Source organism: Lasioglossum baleicum, chromosome 5 (assembly GCF_051020765.1).
Source record: "Lasioglossum baleicum chromosome 5, iyLasBale1, whole genome shotgun sequence".
NCBI lineage: Eukaryota > Metazoa > Arthropoda > Insecta > Hymenoptera > Halictidae > Lasioglossum > Lasioglossum baleicum.
Window position 1 is genome coordinate 13,219,051 of NC_134933.1, and position 25,505 is coordinate 13,244,555.

Below are 25,505 nucleotides of genomic sequence, written 5' to 3' on the forward strand. Positions count from 1 at the left end.
TCTAAAATTTACGAGAAGCAGATGGTTTAGCTGGTTATGTAAGAGAGTGCCGAAAGTTCGGCGAAGCTCCGGGTACTGCTTTCTGTCGAAGATACTTTTTAATTGGGAAACTCGAACGATCCGTACAGCCTCGGGAAGGTGTTTAGCAGACAGCTGCAGAATTGTAGTAAATTCTCGGCTCCGAAACGACGTAGAAGATATTACTTTCGAACTTTAATAACGGCGGAGGATTAAACTCGATTTCGCGTTTCCACTGTTGCATCATTGATTACTTGGAAATTTTAATTAAACATGTTAATTAAACCTGCAATGTAAAGTCAATATTCCTTAACTAATAATTAGACTGCGGATATTTATGCAAAATAAAAAATGTTTGCATCGATTGCAAGACAGAGGAGCGAAATAAAAATTTATTTCTTCTTTTAATTATCTGATTAAATTGAAACCAATACACTAATGTCTTTAAATCTTTTTAATATGTCCACTGCTTTAAATTATGCTAACCCATTTTTGTGATACATCCGCAGTCTACTAATAACATTACTAAAAATGACAATAATGATTCATCTTTATTGAACATATTATAATGTAAATTATCCTACAGACTTACACTCTACTGTACAATACTAACGAAAACTCTTAAGTGTGCAGCTATTAGCTCGATATTATCCACAACTTGCAAGATACTATAACTTATAAATTCTATTTAATTTATGAATCATAGTATCTTGCATATTGTGGATAATACCGATTGCCCAGATCTCACCACGAGGAGGTTGCTGCACAAGAGACCCGGTAAGGGAGTCAGAACGAGTTCGATATTCCTTCCGGCTCCCTTTCTTACAATGACGGACTTGTACTAAATTCGCAGAAGAAGTCTCCAATCCACGGAGACCAAAGGCGAATCAGGCAGAAGGCTCTGATTCCTTCAAACTGCGAAACGAACCACAGCAGAAGGTTCTGGTTCGAGGGTGACGCGGCGCGTACAATGCTTGCAGCCCAACTCCAGCCAGAACCGATACCCGACGTGTCGTCACCATGAAAGATGGCCACGAGAAGTGTTCAAACGATATCCCATTTCCCCCAACTACCTGCTTCCAGGCAACGCAAAGCGTTGAGGAGAACTCGGGTAGATGGACTACAGAGAGGACACTGTAGCATCATCTCAATGAACCACCTCTCTCTGGTACATACAAGCAAGGTCCGACACGGCAGAAGGCTATGGATTTTAAATCCATTTTAAATGAGAAATATACGTTTTTAGAACACTGGAAAGTGAAAGTTTCGATGGAAATTCCAATTAGAATATTAGAAATATTAATTAATAGTGATAGTTAAATGAACAGTTGAAGGTGGTCCAAGGGTGGACGAAGGAAGCATTAAAGAATATTAGAAATAGTACTTACCAGTATTCGTTGAGTGAACAGTTAATGGACAAAATTGATGAAGGTGGTTGAAGCTGCTAAAAACAAAAAGGACTACCGATTGTTGAAGGTAGGCTGGGTAGGCTAGGGTAACTCTAGATGGCCCCTGGCCCACCTCTGAGCATCCCGGATCCCGACCGCTCCTGCCAACCGTCCCAGCCTGACTGACTGACTGAGTGAGCGCTCTCGCCGAGCTCAGATAACTCTCCTCACCCCATCGAATATCGATCGACATCGATCGGCGTGACAATTATTGTTAAATTTATTAGCTGATTTTACTAGCTGATTAATATTTATAATAATTCCTTTTACCAACAATAATGTTAACGAGCACTCCCTCGACGGTCATCTAATTTTTTAGTAAAAATAGAAATAAAATGAAAATAGAATTTCGAATCTGAATTACCGACACAACTGAAAGGACATCGAGGCGCTCTCTACGTTCACATCCGGCACAACGTCTTCGGAATGGAGACGGTCGATATTTGAAAAATTCCCGGCAGCCGTACCTTCTATTTACCCATTGAACAAATATTCAAAGAAATTCAGTAAATCGCTTGGGGGATTCAAACCGTACATTTTCTTGCGCCTTTATGGAACTTCCTGTTCCTGTTCCTGTATTTTTCTTTCCGCTTTGATCCCTCTTTGTGCAACTATCGCTTCTACAAAAACATATTGATTTGTTCGAGGAAAAGCTCCTACCATGTTTGCGAAACTGACAGACGGATATAGCGTACAGCAACTTTTTTCTAGGAGATTAATGAAACGCATATATTCACGATTTATGCTGTGAATAGACTGCGGATCGTTATGCATTTATGGTTTCGAAAAATTTCCAAAAAATGCTAGAATGTGAAATTCCACAGAATTTAATACGATTTCAATTTATTTCATCTTTTATTCATTTGAATTTTTATTCATCTACGATTCATATTGAGAGTTTGCATACTTCTTCTAATGAAATACGTTTCTGACATAAAATGTCAAATATCCGAAACTGATCAATTTGACTTCGTTAACTGATCAATTTGAATAAAAAAAACATCGAACAATAACTGTTTACCTTATTATTTCATCGATCTTTTATCACCGTGTCAATTTGACACCGAGAAACAGATTCAGTTCGTGAAATGAGTTCCCAGAATCATCATATACAGTGACTCGAATTAATATTCGGACGCTCTAAAAAAGACGATAACTTTTTTAATATTATACTATACGATTTGAACTTTTTTGGGAAGGTAGAGCCATTAATTTACTACAGGATGTGAAAAGATATTTTTTCAAAAATTGCAATTGATCCAAATTGTAGAAAAAAATACTAAAAGTTCCATTTTACAACTTTTTTATGTAGGCCTATATTGAAAATTTGAAAAAAATACGTTTTGTAGATCTGTGTCAATTCTATGCACTGTAAAAGTTTCATCGAAAACGGTTGTTGCGAGAGAAAACGACAGGCATTGAAAGAAGTAAGAAATCTTAGATATAGGCAAAAAATCGTGAAAATCTGCAATTTTTACCATCTTTAAACGTCTGTAACTTATTGCAACTTCGACCGATTTTGACGAAATTTTTAGAATATGTTTAATGGACACAAAACGTATTTTTTTTAATTTTCAATATAGGCCTACATAAAAAAGTTGTAAAATGCAATTTTTAGTATTTTTTCTACAATTCCGATCAATTGCAATTCTTGAAAAAATTTCTTTTCACATCCTCTAGTAAACTAATTGCTCTAACTTCCCAAAAAAGTTCAAATCGTATAGTATTAGATTGGCAACTAAGTTCGCGACCTCCACATTTTCTCAAACAAAGTTATTTATATGTGTATTTTTTAAGCACGAGTATTTTATATCAAATTAATCGGAAAATTCAGAGCTTCCCAATGATATACAGTCCAAGAGGAATGGTCACTGAATGAGGTTATAATGATAGAATAAAAGAATTACGAAACAAAAGGAAGGCGAATTTAGTTGCCAACCTAATACAATATTAAAAAAGTTATCGTCTTTGTTAGAGTCACTGTATATATTCCTACACACGCTGCAAACTTTTAAGCGTTTCGTGTACACCGTTAACACCTCAACAAGCTTTTGATGCGTGCATTAACAGCAATCAATCGAAATCGAGCCGATCGGATCGTCCGGTGGAGCATGCTTATTATCGAACGTGTTAACATCGGCATCGTCCGAGAATACAGGATTTATGCCTGCGTTTATGGCTCGCGTCGCGGTATAAAGGCCCACAGGTAATACCCGTTGATGATACAGGTACGCGAGCATAAAGTAAATGCGCATTTGCGAATCCATATATTCCGGTGAACGAGAAAATAACCTCGGTGGAAGAACGGGTACAATGGGCCGAGATTTAGGGAGCAAGGTCCGCGTGGAAGCCGTTGCGAGACGATACGGCTTTTCGGCAGAAATGAAAAAGTTAGGATCATCACGGCGATACACCCTACCATTTTCGAGCCTGATAAAATTACCGGCGATCCCGGACCAGTCCGACTATAATTATATAATGCCATAAAGACGACGCTGCGGAGGACTGTGTGGGACGATACGCAGCAAGGGCAGATTAAACTGGAGATAGTTTCAGGAAGTTCGACTAATAGGGGATGACATTTCCTTCTGGATTTTAGACTTATGACGTTACTGGACAGATTCGAGAGGATTATGCCAGTGGATGTTGAAGAACATTAGTTTACATTGCGTCCACTAGAAAGTTATTACTAGACTGCAGATTTATTTAATAAAACTGAGCAAATGAAATGCGAAACAGTCGGAACATTTAAAGGATTTAAAAATAGTCTTGCTTTATTCTCATCTCTTGAAAATTAAACATTTCATTTTTCATTTTATTATTTCACAAAAAAATCCACAATCCTATTATACAGGGTGAGTCACATAACGTTGCCACCTCAAATATCTTTGTTGTTTTTAAAGCCTTAGTATAGAGTCTACAAATAAGGGGCTTCGAAAATTAGTGAGTGATTAACGCGAGTAGACTACGAATTTGTAATGGTTAATGCAAAATAATAATATTCTGTGTCTGCTATATGGACTAGGAGCTACTTAGAAAGTTTATACGTGAATGGGTAATTATAGTCACTGAATTACTAATGAAAAAGGGACTATCATTGTAGGTGTTTAAAAAGGGTGCTTCCATTTAAAAAAATGAAGGTGACCTTGATATCTCTAAAAAATTTCTGTGCATCATGTGATCCCCATCGAACCATTCAACTTTGTCCTTCAGACATTTGACGAATCTTTAAGGTGACTCACCCTGTATTATATTGTTAAATCATTTATTTAAAAATATCTGAAAATATCTGTTCAACGAAAACGCTTTTTCAAGGAATCACACGAAGGCACAGTGGCCGGACTCTACGACCCAATCGCGAATCAAATAATTTCCTAAGCCCGGTTTCGCCAAAAAGAAAGGTACAATTCGGTGAGCAGAATACTGAACATGGTGTGAACCAAATAAAATCTCCGAAGGAACCGTCGGAAGGGGGTTTAGAAAAAGAGAGAGGGATTCCTCGGGCTTCGGTTGATCCAGCCGACTCCAGAAGCGCAGCTGTCGCAGAGAGCCGCACGATTCTTGGCCGCGGCGGTTCTCGGCCAGTTTGCGTGCTGAGCGTGTCGCGAACGGTCGTTTCCTCGTGCGACTCGTGTCCTCGACAGGTTTAGATCGAGATCGAGATACCTGAATTACGTAGTGGCCAGTAGAACAGTTACCTTCAAAAACATCGGCCTGTCGAAACCGCACAACCTGAAAACCAACCGTTTTATAAATCATTTCAGTCTACCATCGATAGTGCTATCAGAAAAAATGGGCCCTGTGATCAATAAAAATTTCGCACATCTAATATTTCTACGTTTTATTCGACCGTGTTCGATATAAACAAAAATTAGTCGAGAAGACGAGGAACATAAATGAAATCGAAGGAAAAAGATTGATCGATTAGTGATCATCGAAGTCGAAAGAAGGGTAAAATGAAGAACTCATCGAGTCTCTGGAAGATCCCGAGTCCGATGGTTCGGCAATCTCGGTCGGCCACGTAAATGGAACGTTATGGTTCAGCTTACACTTCTGTTCGGCCGCTGAAGAAACAGCCAGCAACGAAAAGCAAGGATCCCTCTGTGGAAAGGAAATGGAAGAGCCAGAGGAGACAGAGGAAGCAGAGAAACGACGACGTAGACGGCGAAGACGACGAGGAAGGGGCCGCGAAGTTAAAGAACGTGTGTGAGAGACCTGGATAATGGCTGCGGCTATCGTCGATTACGAAATAAGCAAGGACCAACCTAGGACATCGAACAATCTGGTCCATCGAGACGCTGGGAATAATGACGGAACGGAGAGGTACATCATCGTCGAGGACCACGAAGACCTTAATAGAAGAAGCCCGCTTATCAATCGAGATAAATCGAGAGAACGCAACGAAGAGGTTATCGACCCTGATGACCATTCGAAAAGTGTCAACGTCCCGGAGAATAATGCGTGTAAGTTACGGGCGGGTGACCGAAAGCGTCTCAGTGTGGACTTCAGGGTCGACGACGGGGTGAGGATTAAGAGACCGTGGTGCACCGAACCGAGGAACAACTTCGAGGACGAGGCATTAATCTCTGCCAGGGCTGTCTGCAAGATCGGGAGCATGGACGTTGGGAAGGACCAGGAAGATTCGCGCGGTCACAGTCCCGCGCCGAGGAACCATGTGAACCTGATCCTGGATCGGATTGATGGTTCGAGAGGCTGCGGGAACCCGGGGACAGAAGTGGCTCGTAAACTCGTTGATTGTCTTGAAGATCCCGCTGGCAGGTCAACTGAAAGCACGCAAGAAGACGTCGCGGCAAGCAGGACATCTCAATCGACGAATCAGAACGCTGGTCATACCGCGAGATCCCCCAACGACGGGCCGACGAAACAGATCGACGAAGTTAAGTGCGAAAATTGCGGGGAGCCTAGCTTGTCCCAGGACAGAGAAATTTATCTCGAAAGATACACCGGGTATCTGGATGGGGATGGATACGAAGACAAGGACGCGAATGATCGTCGCAACCATGAAACCCCCGTTGCTTCGGTACTCTATCGCAGCAGGTCCTTGCCGCGTTTGTCCATACACGATAGCGGTGTTGCTTGCAGTGGAAACGAACAAACGCCTGCAGATCGACCCATGCATAGTACCAAGCAATGGGTTGCCGATTGGAAACAGTTGCACACGTTGAAGCAGCACTATTACCCCGAGGGAGGATGGGGATGGGTCGTCATGGTCGTCGGGATGCTGGTACAGGTGCTGTCGCACGGGATACACGGGGCCAATGGGATTCTCCTGCAGCAGGTGGCTAGCACGTTCGGCAGGCACGAGTACGGTCAGGCAGGTTCGTTGCGCTAACTTCATAATTAGACTGCGGATGCTAAATACCCATTTTCTGCGTCAATTGCACAGAAAAATTATTACTCTGCAATAAAAATCGCGTATAATTTAAACGAAACAAGTGTTGTTGTTATTAAACCGAAACGTGTTCTTCAATTTTAGCGTACATTTTCACTACCTCTCACTTCTATTTTCAATAATTGTGCTGTACCGACAGACAGTATAGAAATTTCTTTTTTACGTTGCAATCTTAGATGAAACTATTAGATAACGTTATTGAGGGTGACTTGTTACTTCACAATGAAAATTGCTGTTATTATTGAAGGTTCCATTAAAAAGTGTTTAGCCATGTGCCATAGATTTTCCAAAGTTATGCAATAATCACCGGTCTTGAAAACAGGAAATTGTAATGTACAAATTTGAGAATGTTGATCGTTTCATCTTACGGGAGTTAAAAATGGTTGGAAAGTCTAATGAGATGGAGGCTAAGTTTTCCTGGCACTTCAAGAATTCAAGTTCTTTTTCAATTTATGCGACGAGGATGTGTGCAGACGGAATGCTCGGCAGACTTTTTCTGCACAATGTTACCAAACTCGCGTACGTCTCGAGTGGGATGCATTCGGGGAGCACTTGTCCCTGAAGAGTGCATCGCTCGCGAAGCAGCAGTCGAGAGCCCCGCTCTCCCTCTCTTTCTCTCTCTCTCTCTCTCACCCCCTTCGGTGAATTAAACGGGCGGTAAGAACGTGTCGCGTATAATTAGCGCGATTCATAACCCGTTTATTGGCGGCAGATGTAGGAATACTCGACGGCACTTGGGGCATTTGGCCGTTCGCCAAACCGCGACCGAGAAGTGGGTACGCACGAGAAACCAGAAACTGTCGCGCGGACAAAGCGGTCGTAGCCGTGCAACCGGATGAAAGATGCATCGCGATTTCACCCTCGTTGTTGTAGGTTTGTTAGTTATTTTAAATGTATAAAATATTAGGGCGTTCGGAAAGTCTAAAGAAAAATCTAAAAGTAGGATTCAGTTTATAATTATTTACTGTAATTGACACATTATCCAAGTGTCAACGATCGAATTGAGTAGAGTTCCCATAAAATCTGTGAACTTCAAGCAACCATAAAATCGTGTGCATTCTAGTCTCCATCTGCGACGACCCGTGTCGTTTGCCGATCGGGGTGCAACCACGTTTCCTGAACGGTCGAATAAAGATGAATTGCTCTTTCGAGTTTACGTCACCCGTCACGAGGACCTATCCTCTCAGTGAAACTGTTCGAGAACGTAACGTCTAGAACTGACGTCACACAGACGGATCTACGTTGATCCTGTTCCCATTCGAGAAAGTGTTCCTCACGCTAAACGAACGCGTACGCAAGCGATCGTGGCTGAGCCTGTAAAAGAACATAGTATAATTATCCTCGCAGGTGGGCCAACTTCTTTCTCGAGCGGCTAAAGTGATTCAAATCGCTGGATCGCGAGCGAAAGCCTGCTGATCCATGATTGATGACGCGAAACAGTTGGATTAATTCGTAGGCATTCGTGAATGCAACAGCTTTCCAGAACAGCATCATTACACTTGGGAAGATCGATGGCATGAATTATGAAGCGATTTCGCTATTATTGCCGATTTCGAATCTCTTGGCCGGCGAACAGGCGCCATTGCGAATGTACATTGCGTTTTATTCATTGCGGGTAATTATGGTAATATACTCGATCATGCAAATTCTAATTCTGGAGAGAGGATGGCGTAAAACTTTTTATATCTTCCGCACACAATCTTCAGTCTTAGTAAAAACTAATTTACTAGTATTTTTAATCCTATTATTTTATAGTGCTTCTCAAAATTACCAGAAGCGCAATCAACCAGCTATACAAGAACTGTGTTCTCATTTCTATTTCAACTCATTCCTATCAACTGGAATGTTCATTACGGTACTACTCTATATCACAGCGAAATATTCTCAAGAGACAGAGAAAAGAATTCGCAAGCAACGGGAAAGGAGGAGCGCACGGGATCAGGGTATTCCCTTCCGATTGTTAACATCCACGAAACGAGCATGGTCTCATCGTCGCTGATACCAGAATCCTCTTACCGGGGATTCTCTGTCCTCTCGCGAATGTCACCTTTCTTTATCTACACTGTTACAATAATCCTCGGCCCGAACGGAAACCTCCCCAAGAGGCATCTGCGCGAAAACCCGGCGTCCTTAAAAGCGGGAATTCAGACGCAAGAAAGGGCTATAAAGAGGATGGACATTTTCTTTCCTCTTCTACGACATTTTTCGGGATAAAGACGTTTTAATCGCTGTAACGGTAAAGAAAATTGCAAGGGGTTAAACGATCCATCAAATTAAAAAAAATTCTTTTCGTTTTGGTCACGCGTATCCGCGTGTAGCAATTATCGACGCGAGAGGTTGAACGTTCGAAGCCATCGAGATAATTAGGAGCGAAAGTGTAGAGAAGCATGCGGCCGCCTAGCGTCGGCGCGATTGAACAACTGCAGCGGCGCGCGAAGCATCAAGTAGCTCTTTAACTTAACAACCGGTCGAACTTATTTTAGTTCCGAGGCACTTTCACGGTCGAAATCATTGCCCCATTTTCTGCCCGTTACTCCTTAGCCGGAACGACGACGACGCGACGACGTGGATCCATGTACGGTGCAGAAGCCTGCGTCGTTACTGTCAACTGTAAATATCGAGGGCGAGCAGGAGACGTCGTCGATCAAACCGCTGTCGAAAATATTTTCATTGATAATGAAAGTCTTTGAAAAGACGGAGGAGCACGTTCGGTTCGGCACCCAGGGGCAGAGGGATGAACAAGTGCCACTTGCACGCGTAACTAACTGCCGGTTGTTATAAAATGGCGGCTCGCGGCGGCTCTCCGGTCCGCAAATTGCCCGCCGCGCCGTAAAGTAATGAGAGATACGAGTGCAGTCCGTGCAAAAATACCGGGCGAGGCTGTGTCGAGCGTTCGCGATTCGAGGAGGGATGGGGGCAGGGTGAAATGCGCAACAGTCTCTCGGGGGGCAGAAAGAAGGCAGATTTATCGGAGCAACGGGCATAAAGATGGCGGGAAAGTTACTTCCGAGCGAAGGAACGCGAGGATGGAACGCCAGGAATCCCGCGGCATACGTGAAACGCTGAACGACTATTTTAATTTCCGTCGATGCGGCGTTCCTTGCGAAAATAATTGGGCATTGAGCAAGTATATGAAAGAAAAACATAAAAATATATATCGCAATTCTTCAAAGTTCTGGGATATAATTTGGAGAGCTGTATTTCAATTGTATTGTATTTCAATTACACATCTGATTAAAATACTTGGTAATTGAATTATGTAATTCAGTTACGACGTAGTTGAATTACTATAATTGAACTACAAATTAATTCAATTGCGTAATTGAATCACAATGTAATTGAATTAGCACAACTTTGCGGTGGGTTAGAGGAATTGCTCAACGAAAATCCGACCCAGTAGCAAGAAGAATTGGCAGAAAGATTGGGAGTCACACCAGACAAGATTTCATTACATTTTATGTACGTAAAATGTAATCAAATCTTGAATTTGGAAAAAAAGGGAAAGAACTTATTTGCACACCTATAATATAAGGGAGCATATTCCAGTTACTTTTGAGGCTCGATAGGTTTAGTGTTAAGAGACTCTGGGCTCGTGCATCAAGTAACGACTCCTATCTGTCTTGGGGCGCCATAAAAATGTACGTTAGTCGGCCGTGAATAACAGGCTATTTTCTTTGACAGTTATACTTTTTCAACAGTCATGACCAATTTGCATTCGTTGATTCTATTGCCACCGGTCGACTATAAATAATTTTTAATTTAGTTTTCCCGTTGGTATTTATTATGCACGTCCTCGTGGGAGTGTTTAAGTTAATTTCCAGTGAAATACCGCGGCCGCCCATTCGATCCGCCTAGACCACGGGTGCCTTTAAATAAATTGAAACACATTACGCAGATTACGTGGCCTTGCTGCTATACTTCCGGTTAGCCTCGTTATTTCCTCTCGCGCCGGCTTAAGCTTAGTTCAGCGTGGTAACAACGGTCCCATTGTAAATATTCCTCATGCGCGATTAGCAGTATAGTTTACCAGTTTAAATATCCGTACATTCACGTTTCCAATGTCTTTTTTCAGCGAACCTCATTTGTGGTTTAAAAGTATCAATTTTATTACTTATAAAATGTGCGAGTATTTTGGAGCAATGAATGAAATTCAATGTTATGCTTCTGAAGTATTTGCTATGGACAGCTAGAGTCTGAACTTCAGGATAGAACTCTTAATGTTGTGTTCTCTGTATTAGAGGTCTCTTAAAATGAGAGATTTACTGGCGGTGTTAGGAACCAATTCGACGGTGGATTATACGGTTGCAAATTAATAGCAGCTCGTACAGCTGATCCAGATCTGAGATCCAAGCAGCTATCTGCCTCCAGCGACGTTTCACCGCCTCGCTTAGTCTAACGGACGAACGCGATCGTGCAAAGTAATCCATAAAGTGGACCAGAATAGTTGGTGGTAACTAATGTTCCCGTTTCGGACAACAGGTAATATATGTATACCGGTATGCAGACCGCGCGAAAAGAAAATGTGGTCCATCTGTCACGATGACAACGGTTCTAATAATAAACTCTTTTACAAGATTGAGTTGTTCACTTAGTTCGGAAGACTTTTATTTCTGTGTCGAATCAGTGAAAGAGCGATGCCGTTCCTCAACGTCTGGAAGACTAGTTTTGAAACGTGACGAGTTTGAAACTCGTTCATTTTGTCTGTTGACATTTCAGGTTCGCTGAACATACGTCGGACGGTTGTAATAATATCGGAAAGAGGAAAGGGATTCTATTTTGAGAAGCACGCATCAAAATTACACAAATTGGATCGGTCGCACAGTTTGTACATTTATTTCATAACAAAGTAAATAAACATAATGGAATCGTTCGATTTCTTGTACAATTTTAACTTATTTTGACTTTTACCGACTACGTTAAAGTATTTTTAAATTTGGAACGACGGGTCTAAAATTTGTTAATTCACGATTATTGAGACTAAAAATCACAGGAGAATTATTCAATATACTTATTTGTTTAATGAAAATCGAAATCGAATTCAAAAAGTCACTTCTAGAGCTCCGTAGGTTGTTAATGACTTCGTGACTATTTTTAGGTGATCGCAATTAACCCTTTGCACTCCGAATTATTTTTCGGTTTTGTTGCCAACAACTCTCAATTTTGTTTACTAATTATATTAAATATAGCTCTCAAGCTTCGTTGTAATTTATATCTGTGGAATTTATATGTGTTTTTAACTAAAAACTACGACTTAAATAAATAAAGGAAGATCCAAATACGTATAAAACAAGGTTTCATTTACATTTTCCTTTCTCGAATGTCGAGTCACACTCGACAAAGGAGTGCAAAGGGTTAAGTGTTCACATACTTTTGAGTGGGGATGGGATCAAGTTCAATATGTACTCACGAATCCGAGTGAATTTCAATAACCAAGTTTTATTTCATGGGTTTCGATTACTACTTAAAATGAATAATGTTTCAATGATTATATTTGAAAAGTATTTATTTTATACAAACTGATATCGAACCACGGAATGAGTATTTACAAGTTTCGAAAAGATACTTATAACTACTTCGATGTTGAAAGGAATCAAATCTTTCACAAGTAGTACTCGAATCTTGGAAATCAGAACTGCATAGTAGGTAGGTGTCTTATTAAATTCGTAACTATTTAAGGATAATATTTCCAATAGATTACGAAATTATAGTTATACATGTTGAATTAAATGATGCATAGAGGAATTAAATTATGCATTGCAAGTATTATTTCCGTTTACCAAAGTACTTGTAAAAGGTTCGAAACTGTCTGGCATAGGTTCGACTATACTTAGGAGTACTATTTCTGTTTTTCGAAGTACTTATAGAGACGTTAAATGCTTTCGGCGCAACGGTTCGATCATTTTTATTATCTAATTATCAAACAAAATCAACGTTTCGATCCTAGTTTGGATCCTTTTCATTGATTTTGTCTGATAATTAGCAAAATTGCTTCATAATTAGTAGTAAACGATCGAACCGTTGCGCCGAAAGCATTTAACATTTATGAACAGCAAATACGATCGATAGAAGAAACATATTTACTTATAGAGAGTTCGAATCCAAAGAATCAAAGTTCGATCCTGTTTGCGAGGTACTTGATCCCATCCCAATTTTTGAGCGACAGAAAACAAAAATTCGGTTTTTCTATTTATATACCTCACACATCATGACACGAGCCGCTTCCAGTTCACGCGTCACTGTGGTTTACCAGAAAGACGCGTCACAGTGCCGAGAAAGTTTCTTGGCTGCCATTGTCGTCGACATATATCATGCAGGAAACCTTCTTATTGATCCTGATCGAGAAGGGTATGTTTCGACACCTCCCCGTTACCACTTCGGCAGTACATAACCGACGCCTTCTGTCAGAAGCATGATACCGTCCCCTAATCGAGGTAACCCTAAGCAAAAAATCTCCAGGCCAGCCCACTGGTCGGGAAGATATTCTGCGTGAAAAGCACCAAGGCTTAGCTACCACCAGCAAAACATCATAACCGTTCTTATCGGTGAACGTTGAATCAGACGCAGTTGTGTCCATCCGAGATAAACGTGCTTTCGAGACAGCAGTTTCGCGAATGATTCGAACACCTTCCATGGAGACGACAAGTTTCAACGAGGCTGGAGGTTTCCTTCTGTGAAAACCGGTCTTCTAGTGAAAACCGTCGCTTTGACTCGGACGAGTTTGCCCTGTGAATACGCGATCTTGTTGGTTCAACGCGAACAGCTTTGAAGATAGATGAATTTCTCAAATTGTAACAGTGCTTGCGCAAAAAGACGTTTTTATCTACGTAGAAATCTACGTTATCGACGACAGCCCTTACCTGTCAAGAACGGTCGAAATCGCTGAACTTAAAATACTCGTAACTTTTGAACCAGTGAATTCCTAAGACTAAAACTTGAATTTTCGGCATTTCCGCGTCAAAGTCTGCAGGGTTACATTTATAAAAAGTTAGAAATTTCTGGTTTCCTCTGGTGAACTATAACCCATCATTCCAAGCCAAATTTTGTTAAGTGTACTTTCCGGTCTTTTTGATTTGAAAGAATCACGCAGACTACTATTGTGCTACTATATTGCTATTCTTTTTAAAATGCAGTGACAATGCTTACCTTCGGTGATCATCTGTTTCGGATAAGTCGAAGGGTCAGGCGACAGAAATCTTCTTTATCAGCTCTGCAAGCTCGCAAGCACAGCATACCTACATTCGATAATATCGAGTTCTTCACCATGAAAAGCACGTTATAAAACTGAGTAAATACTTACAGTAGATTTTGGTTTGATGTTTAATTAATCCTATAGGCTTTCGATAAAACATGAAGTGTATTTAGCTACATTTTTATGTAACATATTTATTTTCGTTACTTGTGTTAGCACCATTAAACGATGTTTGAGGCAAGGATTTGAAGACAGTAGAACATATTTGATAACTGACTGAATAATTAAATAAAGTCTTGAAAATTTGGAATCGAAGAACTGGCATTTGCTAATCAATGTTCAGCAACCAAGCCGATAAGAACTTTTCAATAATCTATGCGGGTGACTCACATCTTTCTTCGGGAATCATCATCCCCTGTTCTTCTTTATTCCTTCTTCTTCTAACTCGCTGACTGCGCAGTTCCCTATCCTTGCTTCTCGAGATGGTTCTATCTCCACTTCGATCGACTTTCGTTTTCAACAAGACCAGATATTGTTCGAAGCCCTTACAATTCTGAAACGGGAACGCCGAATGGAGATTAGAGTGTGGTTATCGTTCATCATGGTCGAGCGAAGACAGGCTAGACGGATGAGTTCTCTGCTCGTCACCATGTGGAGCCTTGACATTGCGTTTTCTCCAAGTTACACCACTTGTAGGGCGGCGTCAGATGGTCTTATTGTACATCACCGTTAATGCTGACTGTTTCATAAATTCGAGGAGATTGGTTTAGCTGTGAGTGGCTATTAACGTGGGCCGTTTGTTGAAAGGAACGACAGCTGTGGTCGTCGATCTTTTGACGTCATAGTTGATATCAAGCACGTGGGAGAAGGATCATCCAGACTCGTTGTTTCCTATCGATCGGACACAATTTCAACTTTCTTAAAAGAGGTAAAACAAATTATGGAAAGAATTGAACCTTTATTATGTACCATCTTCTACAATCTGATATGAAACCAATTTGATCCAGAAAGTACAGCTGCAATTTGCTCGTCTAGACTTTCGTAACGAACCCGAAACTTTCATAGAGACTGAATACTCGATCGACCCGGAAGCTTTATCATTTGCCCGGCCATTAAGCGAGAAATAGGATTCTATCTGTTTCTCCCCTCGGCTAGGCCATGTAATTCTCTTTTGTTTGTTCCCGTTGCACGGGAACGAGATCGCAATTATGGTTCCTGGATCCCGGAGGAATGCGATCGAAGAGCAGCGAGAATAGGGTGATAAGGCAAGGATGTGTCTAGGGTGGTCACGTGGTGATTAATCGCCGGACTAACTAGCTCGAGAGAATTTAAAGAAACAGCGTCGCCAGTCTGGAACACAGACGGCGGGACGCTGAATTTATATCATCCGATGATTCGACAGTTGTAACGTGGAGGCCTCCGGTAAAAATAGGAACGAATAGCCGAGTTAACGATGCCACTTCGTCAGGTTCTGAGATTCGCCGCGATATTTGTGCGCTCTTCCGAACGAACGTAATCCAACGAGCACTTCGGGACCACCACGAAAGTCTGTGCAGGCCCGAAGGTATTCCTTAGATCGAGGCTTTACTGTACACTACCGGCCAAAAGTTTGGAATCACTTGCTGATTTTTGTAAAAATCGAATATCTCTCTCTCTCTCTCTCTCTCTCTCTCTCTCGATAACTTTTTTAAATGATACATCGTTATAATATCAAACATTTACTGGTTGAATAATATGTATTTCTAAACAGATCTCATTGTCAGCATTTTCTTATGTCCATAATGCTCTTGTATTGTTTATATATAGTACACCCAGTGTACGATAATGTTCTAACGGCAGAGTTGGGCAAAAATTTATTCCACGATTGAGGAATAAATTTCTACTTCAATCGAACAGCAACAATTGAACTCCTACTTTAGTCGTTAATTGGGGTTAACGATTACATTCTTTTCAATTGTAATCGTCAATCGGATAATTGACTAGTGATTAACTGCTGAAATTTCGAAATGAAATACGGAATCAAAACTGTATGCATACTGAAAATAATGTAAACTGAGTAATTGTTGAGATATATCTCTGTCAATTCTCCATCGCCGCTCTCTGTCTTTCTCTCTCCCTCCTTATTACAATTTATGGATAGACCGTGTGGCGATTAACTTCGACAATTGATTAAATCAATCTCCGATTTTTCGATGATTCCTTTTCTTAAACAACGATTGACGATTGACTTCATCAATCGATTGAATCAATCGTCGATTTTTCAATGATTAGCTTTTTTAATCGTACACATTAATCGATCAATCGTGGTTAAAATTTTAATTGATTGATGCCCAACTCTGTCTAAAGAGACATCTTTGGCAACTTCTGCAAGCACGGAAAAATATCAAATTAGAAACATTCGAAAAACTAGTTGCCAGGATGCCCTGAATATGTCAGGCTGTTATTAAAAATAAAGTCGGTTTTTTAATGAAAGAGCAATTTGAAGAAAAATACGAATTCCTTGATAAAAAATAAAATAATACATAATGTAAAACATACTGCTCGTAAGTTTTTGGACAAGTTAATCTTTCCTGGCTATTTTAAAGGCGTTCAATTCATCTTATAAACCTCCTGTTTCTCTGAATTTACGCCATGATTCCAAACTTTTGGCCAGTAGTGTATACGGCCAATCATTCATCATAATTCCCAGTAACAATGTTCGGATGAACGATCCACACGCGCAACATCTCGAAAATCCGTGCAGGATGTTTAATAAGCAACGTGGCAGCACAAAGCGAACGGGCGAGTAATCGATCGCCATCGTTTAAAATTCAAAGATCTTATCGCGAATGATTTCTTCGCAGATTGCAAGTTGATCGTTAGTTTCTCCCCTTTGTTTATCTTCGATCGTCATCGAGCCTACATATTCCGTGGAGGATTGACATCTAATTATAACTTTACTCGCGTTAGTTCTTTCTCCCAATGATCGATGCCATCCCCTGTGGTCAATTTATCCCTAAGTCACGCGAAGATATGCAGATTACTACAAAATAATAGCGTGTTCGACAAAATTATTAAACACCGTTGAGCTCGACAGTGACGTATTAGCTGTAGAGATAGATGGAACGTTGAGATTTGTAATCGAGCAATTTCTAGACGTATTTTATTAGACTCGTATCTCTCCTTTTCGTATCGATTGGACAAGTTTTTTTTCGTGCGAAAACGTTCGCTGGTTGACGCTGATTTATTATTACGCGGATTTCAGTTCAATTGCTTTATCGATTTGTTCGGCCATGATTAATCCAATCCTGGACTGACAATTACGGTTTTATGCCACATCGATTATACATTTCTGCGGAGAGGATCCCGCTCCTAGTTGACACCCATCAATATTCTTATTGCACCTCTAAAGCATAGTTAGTAGGAAGAATGTTCTTCGTAGTAAGAAGTTAACGTTCTGTTTGATGATTATTTGATTATTTACTAAATAGTAAGTAAACTGTACAATGATTGGCACCCTAAGCCAAAATCGTAGTAAAAATCTGTTTACCTTTTTTTTAAATGTTTAAGCGAGCTTGACTTACTATTATTATAAGCTAATAGAGATCTTTCAGCAAAATCAAACAGTTTTACGAGCCATATATCTCTTATTATAAAATATATTCAGTGAACAACAATCGTAAGACAAATAGTACAGTCATTGGCACAGTGAGAAGTAAACGTTAAACAGGCTATTTGTTTTATAATTAAACATATACGCACTTATTACATCTGTAGTACAGTCCGAAATTCAGTTACAAAGTGATAAAGTATACATACTCGTAACGAAAATTTTAATAAAACACTATTTACACTGCACTGTGGTCGTCCGTCGGTCTTACTGGATATACCAGCGTTGCTAACAGTCATATGTGGAACTCTATTATGAAAACTTACAACGTTGCTTTGAAACATAAATAAGAAGCAATATAAAATGATTTTCTATACCAGGGAATTCTTGATATTTTCCGTTTAAATCAAAAGTGCTAATAACTACTGCAGTGCCAGCAATAGTACAGTTTACCCTGCTTCAAGTAAATTTAAGTCTCATATTTCTATCCTTTCCTCTATCGCGTACGTGTCCCGCGTACTATGTGTCAAGAATTTGATGTTTGACTTTTGTTCGGAGATTTCTTTCCACGCGCACAAAGAACAGGTGAGAGCTGGACCGACTCGATTTACTTCGTCAGCGGGTCGCGAATTTCGTCGCGAAACGTATGGCCATGAATGCACGTGGTGAGGTCGGAGAACGAGGGGATTGGTCCGTTCCGTTCTCCCCTACGCAAGCTCACCGCGATCCTCTTCTGGGAACCGTCTAACTGGATCCAGTCCGCGCTCGACAACGCGTCCCTCGTCTAGCCTGTCGTGACCTTTCGCTTCGGAATTCGCGATACCGTGTTAAGGATAATTTAACAGTTCTTGTTTAGCAGACTCCGGATTTTATGCATTTATAACAAACATACGCGAGTGCAATTTAAAACTGTGAAAATATTAAAATTCTTTAAATGTATTAATACATTATTTTCATCAAATTAAAATTATTAATGAAGAATATAATTTATTTAGCTTCTGCATCTTGCAATTTTGATGGACAAACTTTTTATTTTACATAAACACCCGAAGTCTATTGATTAGTAATCACGGAATTTGTTTATAACTCACCCCTAATGAGAAGAACCTGTAATGACCATTTAAATTTGTAGTGATTGTGTTGTTCAATATCCATTTTCTTTCGCGAATATGTAAATTTTTTAATTTCCGATTTAGAGAGTGATCGTTTAACCTGAACACGAAGCAATTGGTAAAGTTAAACAACTGATTTATTAAATGAAACTAGAAGAATGATTTTATCTAGAGATGAAGAGTGCAACAGTGTTTGGTATATTTGCTTATTCCGTCGAAAAATCAGCAAAACTTACGCAGAATATCAAGAAGCCCAATTCTATTAAACGGTTCAAACCGTTTCATTGTTACAGGCCATTGACCATCCGAAATTGCGCGCACCGCCGCGGAAGTCTCTTTTAATAAATTCACGAACTTTTACTTTCCCCCATTTCGCTTACGCTGAACCACAAGTTGTTTACACATTCAGCGCTTTACTTAACACACCCCCATGTTCTTTACTCCTGTTAGTCGAGCTTTTACCGTAATTCAGGGAAGAACACTGGCATTCAACTTCCTGCGACCTCGATTCGCATGCTGTGGACAAAATTGCGGCAGTTAATGGACTTCTAACTCTGTTTCGTTATCGATGCATCAATACGTATTTAATGTGTATTACTTTTCACTATTAATAATGACATTCATTTCACCAATATAATATTTAAAGAATTCCCTTCCACCGTTTCAAAAACAAATTTAGTCGTCCCCGTCCCAGTTTTTCTTTCGTGAGCACTAATAAAGAAGCCCGTCGCACGATAAAAGATAATATTATTTCCTGTCTTCCCTTTCAATCAACGCGTACAGATCATCAAAAGAAAAAACACGGCAGCCGTACAAGCCGGATCGCAGTCTCCTCGGTTTTGTGGATCCTCCGATTCAGTTCAAAGAAGCTCCTAACCGCGAAACTTTCCGGGTAGTAAAAGAATAGAGAGACAGACACGGTTTTCCAACTTCCTATCTTCGTGACTCCCCTAAAAAGAACCTGAAATGACAATTTAGATAATTCTTCTCCACCGTAAATTTTGCGTATTTACAGCATAGTGAAAATATGCGAAATAAAACCACGCATTCGCGCTCGGAACAGTTTAATTGCTTCGTCGATCGCGTTGGCGAGTACGTTAAATAACAGCAACATTTCCGTGATAAATGAGTGATAGAACGACGGCAGTGATCGAATCGGTAACAAGAGTTTCCTGATGAGATACGGGAGACAAGTGGCAAGCATGACTGTTGCGTCTCTGTGGCAATAGCCTCGCTGTCGAGGGATGAAGACTGGAGACCATAACGAGAGGGATGGCGTGCAAAGTCCCGCCTTCGAAGACAGCGGCGTCGCAATTTCTGGCGAGCTCGGTGAACACTCGTTTTCGGGAGAGTGCGAGGGAATTGTATCTCTGCAGGAGCCTGGAGATCTGAAAGAAATCGAGGAAGATGAGATTCAGGATCCTAGGTCTGATCGCGTGACCGTGTCACAAATTGCATACAATTGTCGTACATGAAAAGTTCTCTTCCACAAAACAAATTGAAAAGAACCTTGCTCGACTTTGCTTCTAATTGAAAAATTCAAAATTCGATAATTTCCTACGAGAGCAGCTTCGTCATTTTTATAACTGTTTTTATAACTCATTTTTATACAAATCTGAAATCTGATCAGATAAAGGGTGTCTCAAAATGACCTGACATTTTAAATTGCGCGCCATTTTTTTTGTGGCGAACATAGAGTACTAATCTTTGACAATTGGCATGAGGAAGTATTGAGTCATGGAGAATTACACGATCGAGCAACGCGTAGAAATTGTGAAAATTCACTACAAAAATGATGAAAATTTTGCAGAGACGGTTCGAAAAGTTCGCACGTCTTTTGGCCATCATAACGCACCATCTCGCAACACTGTGGTGCATTTAAATTCGGCAGTTTTGTTTATTTACGTAGCCACTAAATTGAAAATGCGCCTCATCGCTGAAGGTGATTTTCTTCGAAAAATCACCATCAATTTGTTGATACAATATCCAATTGGCAAATGTACGGCGCTGCGCATGATCTGCTAGCTGCAGTTTTTGTGTCAATTGGATCTGATAAGCATGCAAATGCAAATCTTTCGTCAAAATTCGCTGCTCGAGTTTCGTCAACACTCGCACTCACTGCGGCTATGTTTTCATTCGACCGACCGGTACGAGGATGGCCACTGTTTTTCGCGGTCAGAATTGAACCACTATCCTCAAATTTTGTGATTAAATGCACCACCGTGTTGCTAGATAGTGCGTTATGATGACCAAAAGACGTACGGACTTTTCGAACCGTCTCTGCAAAATTTTCACCATTTTTTGTAGTGAATTTTCACAATTTAATTCTCCATGACTAAACCTCAATACTTCCTGATGCCAGTTGTCAAAGATTAGTACTTCAAATGTCAGGTGATTTTGAGACACCTTATAGTTGATAAATATCGCAGAAAACTTACAGTGCACGAATTTATCGAATTTTATAAGAGAAAGTAGAAATTACCTTATAATTTATGTATTCGAGGGCGCGTAGTAACCAGTAAACAAGAAATACTTGATTCAACGTATAAAATAAAAAACATAAATGTGAGGGTAGCCTCAGAGTAAGAACGTGTCGACAGCTTTCGCATTGGAGGTTTTTTACATGCTGTAGGTACATAGCACGATGCACCATAAGACAGCATTACTACCCTGAAAGTGGTTGGGGTTGGGTAGTTGTACTAACCAGCGTTATGGTGCAAATTCTGGCCACGGGAATTCATGGGGCTGTCGGATCCTGGCTGCTGTTGGAGGGAACGAAACGATACAGGCAACCCCTAGTCAACGTAGGTACGACATGCCTTGGATTAACGATCCTTTTTTTTAAATTAGGAAGTTCTCGTTTACCTTATCTGCACAGTAAAAATCTTGTAAACGCGCACCTTGTAGTCCGAACACGGTTCATCGATGCAAAAACACTTTGTAACATTTTTCATTTATTCCATAAGAATTTTCAGAAAATTATGCAAAGAAGCAGTAAGTTGGTTACCGTATCTTCTTTATGAGACTCTTCTAACGTTATCCGTTTATACCTAAACGTCTGCTCAAGGTTACTGGCCCCACGTGGAGCACTTCGGACACGCCCACTGTCTACGAGAAAACGCTGGGCGGGGATGGCGACATAGTAACCTTGAAATCTCGTCGATTCTGTTTCTGCAGTCGTGGGATCAATCTTCTAAATGAATGTTAGAAAAGATAAATTATTTTTATGTATCTTATACAAAATAATGGAATATGTCTAGAGGACATCTTGTTCCTGAAGTTTAGAGCACGAGGAGTCCACAAATCTAGCGGGCGGATTCGTAGCAAACAAAGAAATTCAGAAACTTTAGTTCAAAACAGACCGTGTCGGCGAGAGGAAAGCCCAGAGAATGCTGTTTGAATATTTCATGCAGCGAAAAAGAAAAGGAACGATCCCCGCAAGCAGTTCTACACGCGCCGAACGATAACTGTAACCATTCCTGAAACGTTCCTCGGGACTACCGTTGTCCCGGGTTGAAAGTTCGAGAGAGAGAGAGAGAGAGAGAAGACTGATTATTATAAATTATTCACGGGGATCTCCGAAACTGGTACTGCGACTGTTTCGCATTATTATCATTAGACTGCGGATTTTATGGATTTAAGGATATCAGTGTATTAGTTTCAACTGTATAAGACACTTATGTAGCAGAAAAAATTTTCTAGGCGACCCCTGTTTTTAGCAATTGATGTAGACATTTTTTATTTTGCATAAATATCCACACTCTAATTATCGTTCTTGTAAAATCGTCTCAGACTTGTTCCACTAATTTTTTTGGGGAACAGATACCGCACGAGCTTTCGATTATATCTCGGAGGATAGTCGATCTTCCTAGGCCCAGCGCCTGTTTGAATAGGGTCGTCGAGAAAATGGTCTTACGATCCATCGGGTTGTTGACCTCTTCATTCGTCGATTCACTGTCCCTCTCATCCGTCTTCCGGTTTCCAAGGCACGGAAGCATCGAGGGTGGAAGTGATAGCGTTCCTTAGTGTTTCGAAGTGGCTGGTCCCGATGACAGGGGCAGCAATCAGCAATGGGGAGAGAACCGATACATAATGGTTGCAGTATTATGCGCCAGACGTTTCCCCAGATATACACGAAATGATCCTACACGAATTTCTACTACGTATTCTCCAACGAAAAAATTAGCACGTGTTCCTCGAACAGGAAATTATCTTAAAAATGTCAAAAAGAAACGCTTCATGTTCATCTTTTTTTAACGTTTCATGTTCATCTTGTTCTTGGTTCAGATAGATTTAGACAAATTTTGTTTTAATATCTGCTGCCTCGTCGTAAGTATTGGAATATTGACGGATTATGCGAAGAACGTACATGCTTCGGGCGTGCTGTCTACGATAGATCCATCCTCGCCGGGACTCGTATTAATACCGACAACATTACTAAACAGAAGTTGACTCTCGATCGAGGTTAAGACCGTTTTAATTATAACAGCGTCGAGTAGGCGATTAGCCGGCCGTTCACGACCGAGTCGTTTAATTAATTTTCACCATTCTCTCGATCTGAGTCGCGAATGTTGAGTAGGCTCATCAATCAACCTAGCCAGGGAATGCCTTCTATCGTAGACATTATGGCTGCCTTCCAGAGACAAAGGATAAAAACAGGGGTTATTAATCTTGCGATCGCTCGGATGCTAACGGACGCTGTTTCAACGAATTACTGCGCCGGTATTGACTCCGGCTGGTTCTGGTTCGGTAATTCTATTATGGGCAAAAATTGAATTTCAACGACCTCTAAAGAAATCCCAGATTTCTTTCAGGGAACTGAAATGCTTCACGAGGATGATTGAATAGCTACCATCAGCCTTTTTCAATGTGGAAGAAATGAACAAATTTTGATAAATCAGAAATGGTATAAAAATATTCCTAAATTCGTGTAAACTCATCGTTGTTTCGTATTCTGTCATAATTCTGCCATTTTGTGAAAAATTGCGTAACATTAATTATCACGAAGGCGCGTTATTAACGTCTTCCATCCAAGTATCGCTGTTTTCACACTGTGGTGAATATGCAAACGATAAATCTCTGCAAATTAATGCAATAACTTTATAAAGGTCAAACTCGTAAGAAACTAGGAGCTCGTTAACTCGCGTTGATGAAAATTTCTTGTTAGTTATAATCCTCGAAACATTGGTGTGCATTTCGTGGCGCGCGCGAGATAAATCTACAATTTGGAAATATTGGAGATACGAATTCGTTTCAAGATATTTAAAACAATTTCGTTCTTTTCAGGATGGCTTGGTGCAATCTCGACAGGCGTGGCTCTTTTGGTTTCTCCTATAACAATAGCATTATGCCGAAGAAAAAGTACAAGACTCACAGCAGTTCTGGGCGGTCTTGTTACGGCACTCGGATGTCTCTTCACTTCATTTGCTACGCAGTTCCATCAATTGTTCTTCAGCTACGGCACCGTCGTCGGTGAGCCATTATTGAACTGTAAAATCGTGTAATTATTAGACTATATATCTTTATGCAACATAAAAATTCAGATATTGTATGTACGTACTATCTACAGAGTTGGGTAAAAATTTAATCAACGATTGACGAATAACTTTCTACTTCAATCGATATAATCGGTTAGCGATTAAATACTTATTAATCGTTAATTGGGAATAACAGTTAAACTCCTACTTTAGTCGTTAATTGCGATTAACGATTACATTCCTTTCAATTGTAATCGGCAATCGGATAATTGATTAATGATTAATTGCTGTAATTTCGAAATGAAATACGGAATCAAAACTATATGAATACTGAAAAATTAACTTCATCAATCGATTGAATCAGTCTCCGATTTTTCGATAATTTCGTTTTTTTAATCAACGATTGACGATCAACTTCAATTAATTGTCGATCTTTCAATGATTACCTTTTTTAATCGTACACATTAATCAATCAATCTTGATTAAAATTTCAATCGATTAACGCCCAACTCTGACTATCTATGATATGACCGTCAGATCACCTTGAACTCTGAAAACAAAGATACGAAATGATAATTATGTTAAGGTTACTTCAAAATATTTTCATACAGGTATAGGAGTTGGTTTGACAAGAGACTGCAGCACGTTGATGGTGGCGCAGTATTTCAAGCGAAGAAGAGAGCTGGTTGAGATCTTCGTCGTGTCCGGAAGTGGCCTTGGGATCGCTGTAATGTCGGCATTTATAAAAGGAGCGATTAGGTAGAGACGAACCTTTCGAAGGAACAATCGAGTGCGAAGAAGAGAGAGAGTGGGAAAACAATGCGACGTATATTCTGTTACAGTAAAATTGGTTGGCGTTTGGGTCTCCAGGCGGTGACCGGTGTAGTTTTCCTCACTTTTATTCTGGGCACATTTTATCGAAGCGCGTCCCTGTACCACCCGCAACGCAGAGCGATCCTGCATCTGAAAAATCAGAAGCGCAAGATCAAGGATAAGAATAAGACTGATGATAGGCCACCCTTCTTCGACTTCAGCACGCTCAAGAGCAAAACCGTGAGGATCCTACTGATGTCTACTGGCATATCTGCCTTCGGAATCAACACTCCGATATTTTATTTGGTAAAACTGGCTTAACATCTCCTCGACCCCTATAATCCTATCGGTTCGGGATTCTTCTGGCCAACCTTGGCCAGATTTTTAAACTCTCTGCACAAAAAGAATAATATTTCTAACAAGCGTGTAAAAGAAACTGTAACTGT

The 25,505-nt window shown here is 40.3% G+C and overlaps 2 protein-coding genes across 4 annotated transcripts in view; one reads left to right on the forward strand and one right to left on the reverse strand.

The window, feature by feature from the left end:
* Positions 1–25,505, forward strand: part of LOC143208546 (uncharacterized) — a 55,603-nt gene that overhangs the window by 25,348 nt on the left and 4,750 nt on the right. For 2 of the 3 annotated variants that reach the window (XM_076423003.1, XM_076423002.1), the window contains exons 2-4: positions 24,056–24,241; positions 24,858–25,005; positions 25,089–25,365. In XM_076423003.1, coding sequence (XP_076279118.1) covers positions 24,056–24,241; positions 24,858–25,005; positions 25,089–25,365 — 611 coding nt within the window. Of the gene's footprint in view, positions 1–3,220; positions 6,806–24,055; positions 24,242–24,857; positions 25,006–25,088; positions 25,366–25,505 lie in introns of those variants that run through there. The other variant, XM_076423004.1, reaches the window with a different exon arrangement.
* LOC143208549 (uncharacterized) lies at positions 17,700–25,477 on the reverse strand. Its single transcript, XM_076423008.1, has 3 exons — positions 21,777–25,477; positions 21,474–21,639; positions 17,700–20,157 (listed from the first exon to the last, which is right to left on the reverse strand). The coding sequence occupies exons 2-3, from the start codon at positions 21,508–21,510 to the stop codon at positions 19,703–19,705; spliced, it is 492 nt and encodes a 163-aa protein (XP_076279123.1). The 5' UTR covers positions 21,511–21,639; positions 21,777–25,477; the 3' UTR covers positions 17,700–19,702.

Excerpts from the sequence above, each read along its gene's own strand:
- LOC143208549 (XM_076423008.1), bottom strand. The coding sequence starts at position 21,510 with ATGAATTCCCGTGGCCAGAATTTGCACCATAACGCTG. Across the intron at positions 20,158-21,473 it reads GAATTTGCACCATAACGCTG|ATCTCCAGGCTCCTGCAGAG; the intron begins GTTAGTACAACT and ends GATTTCTTTCAG.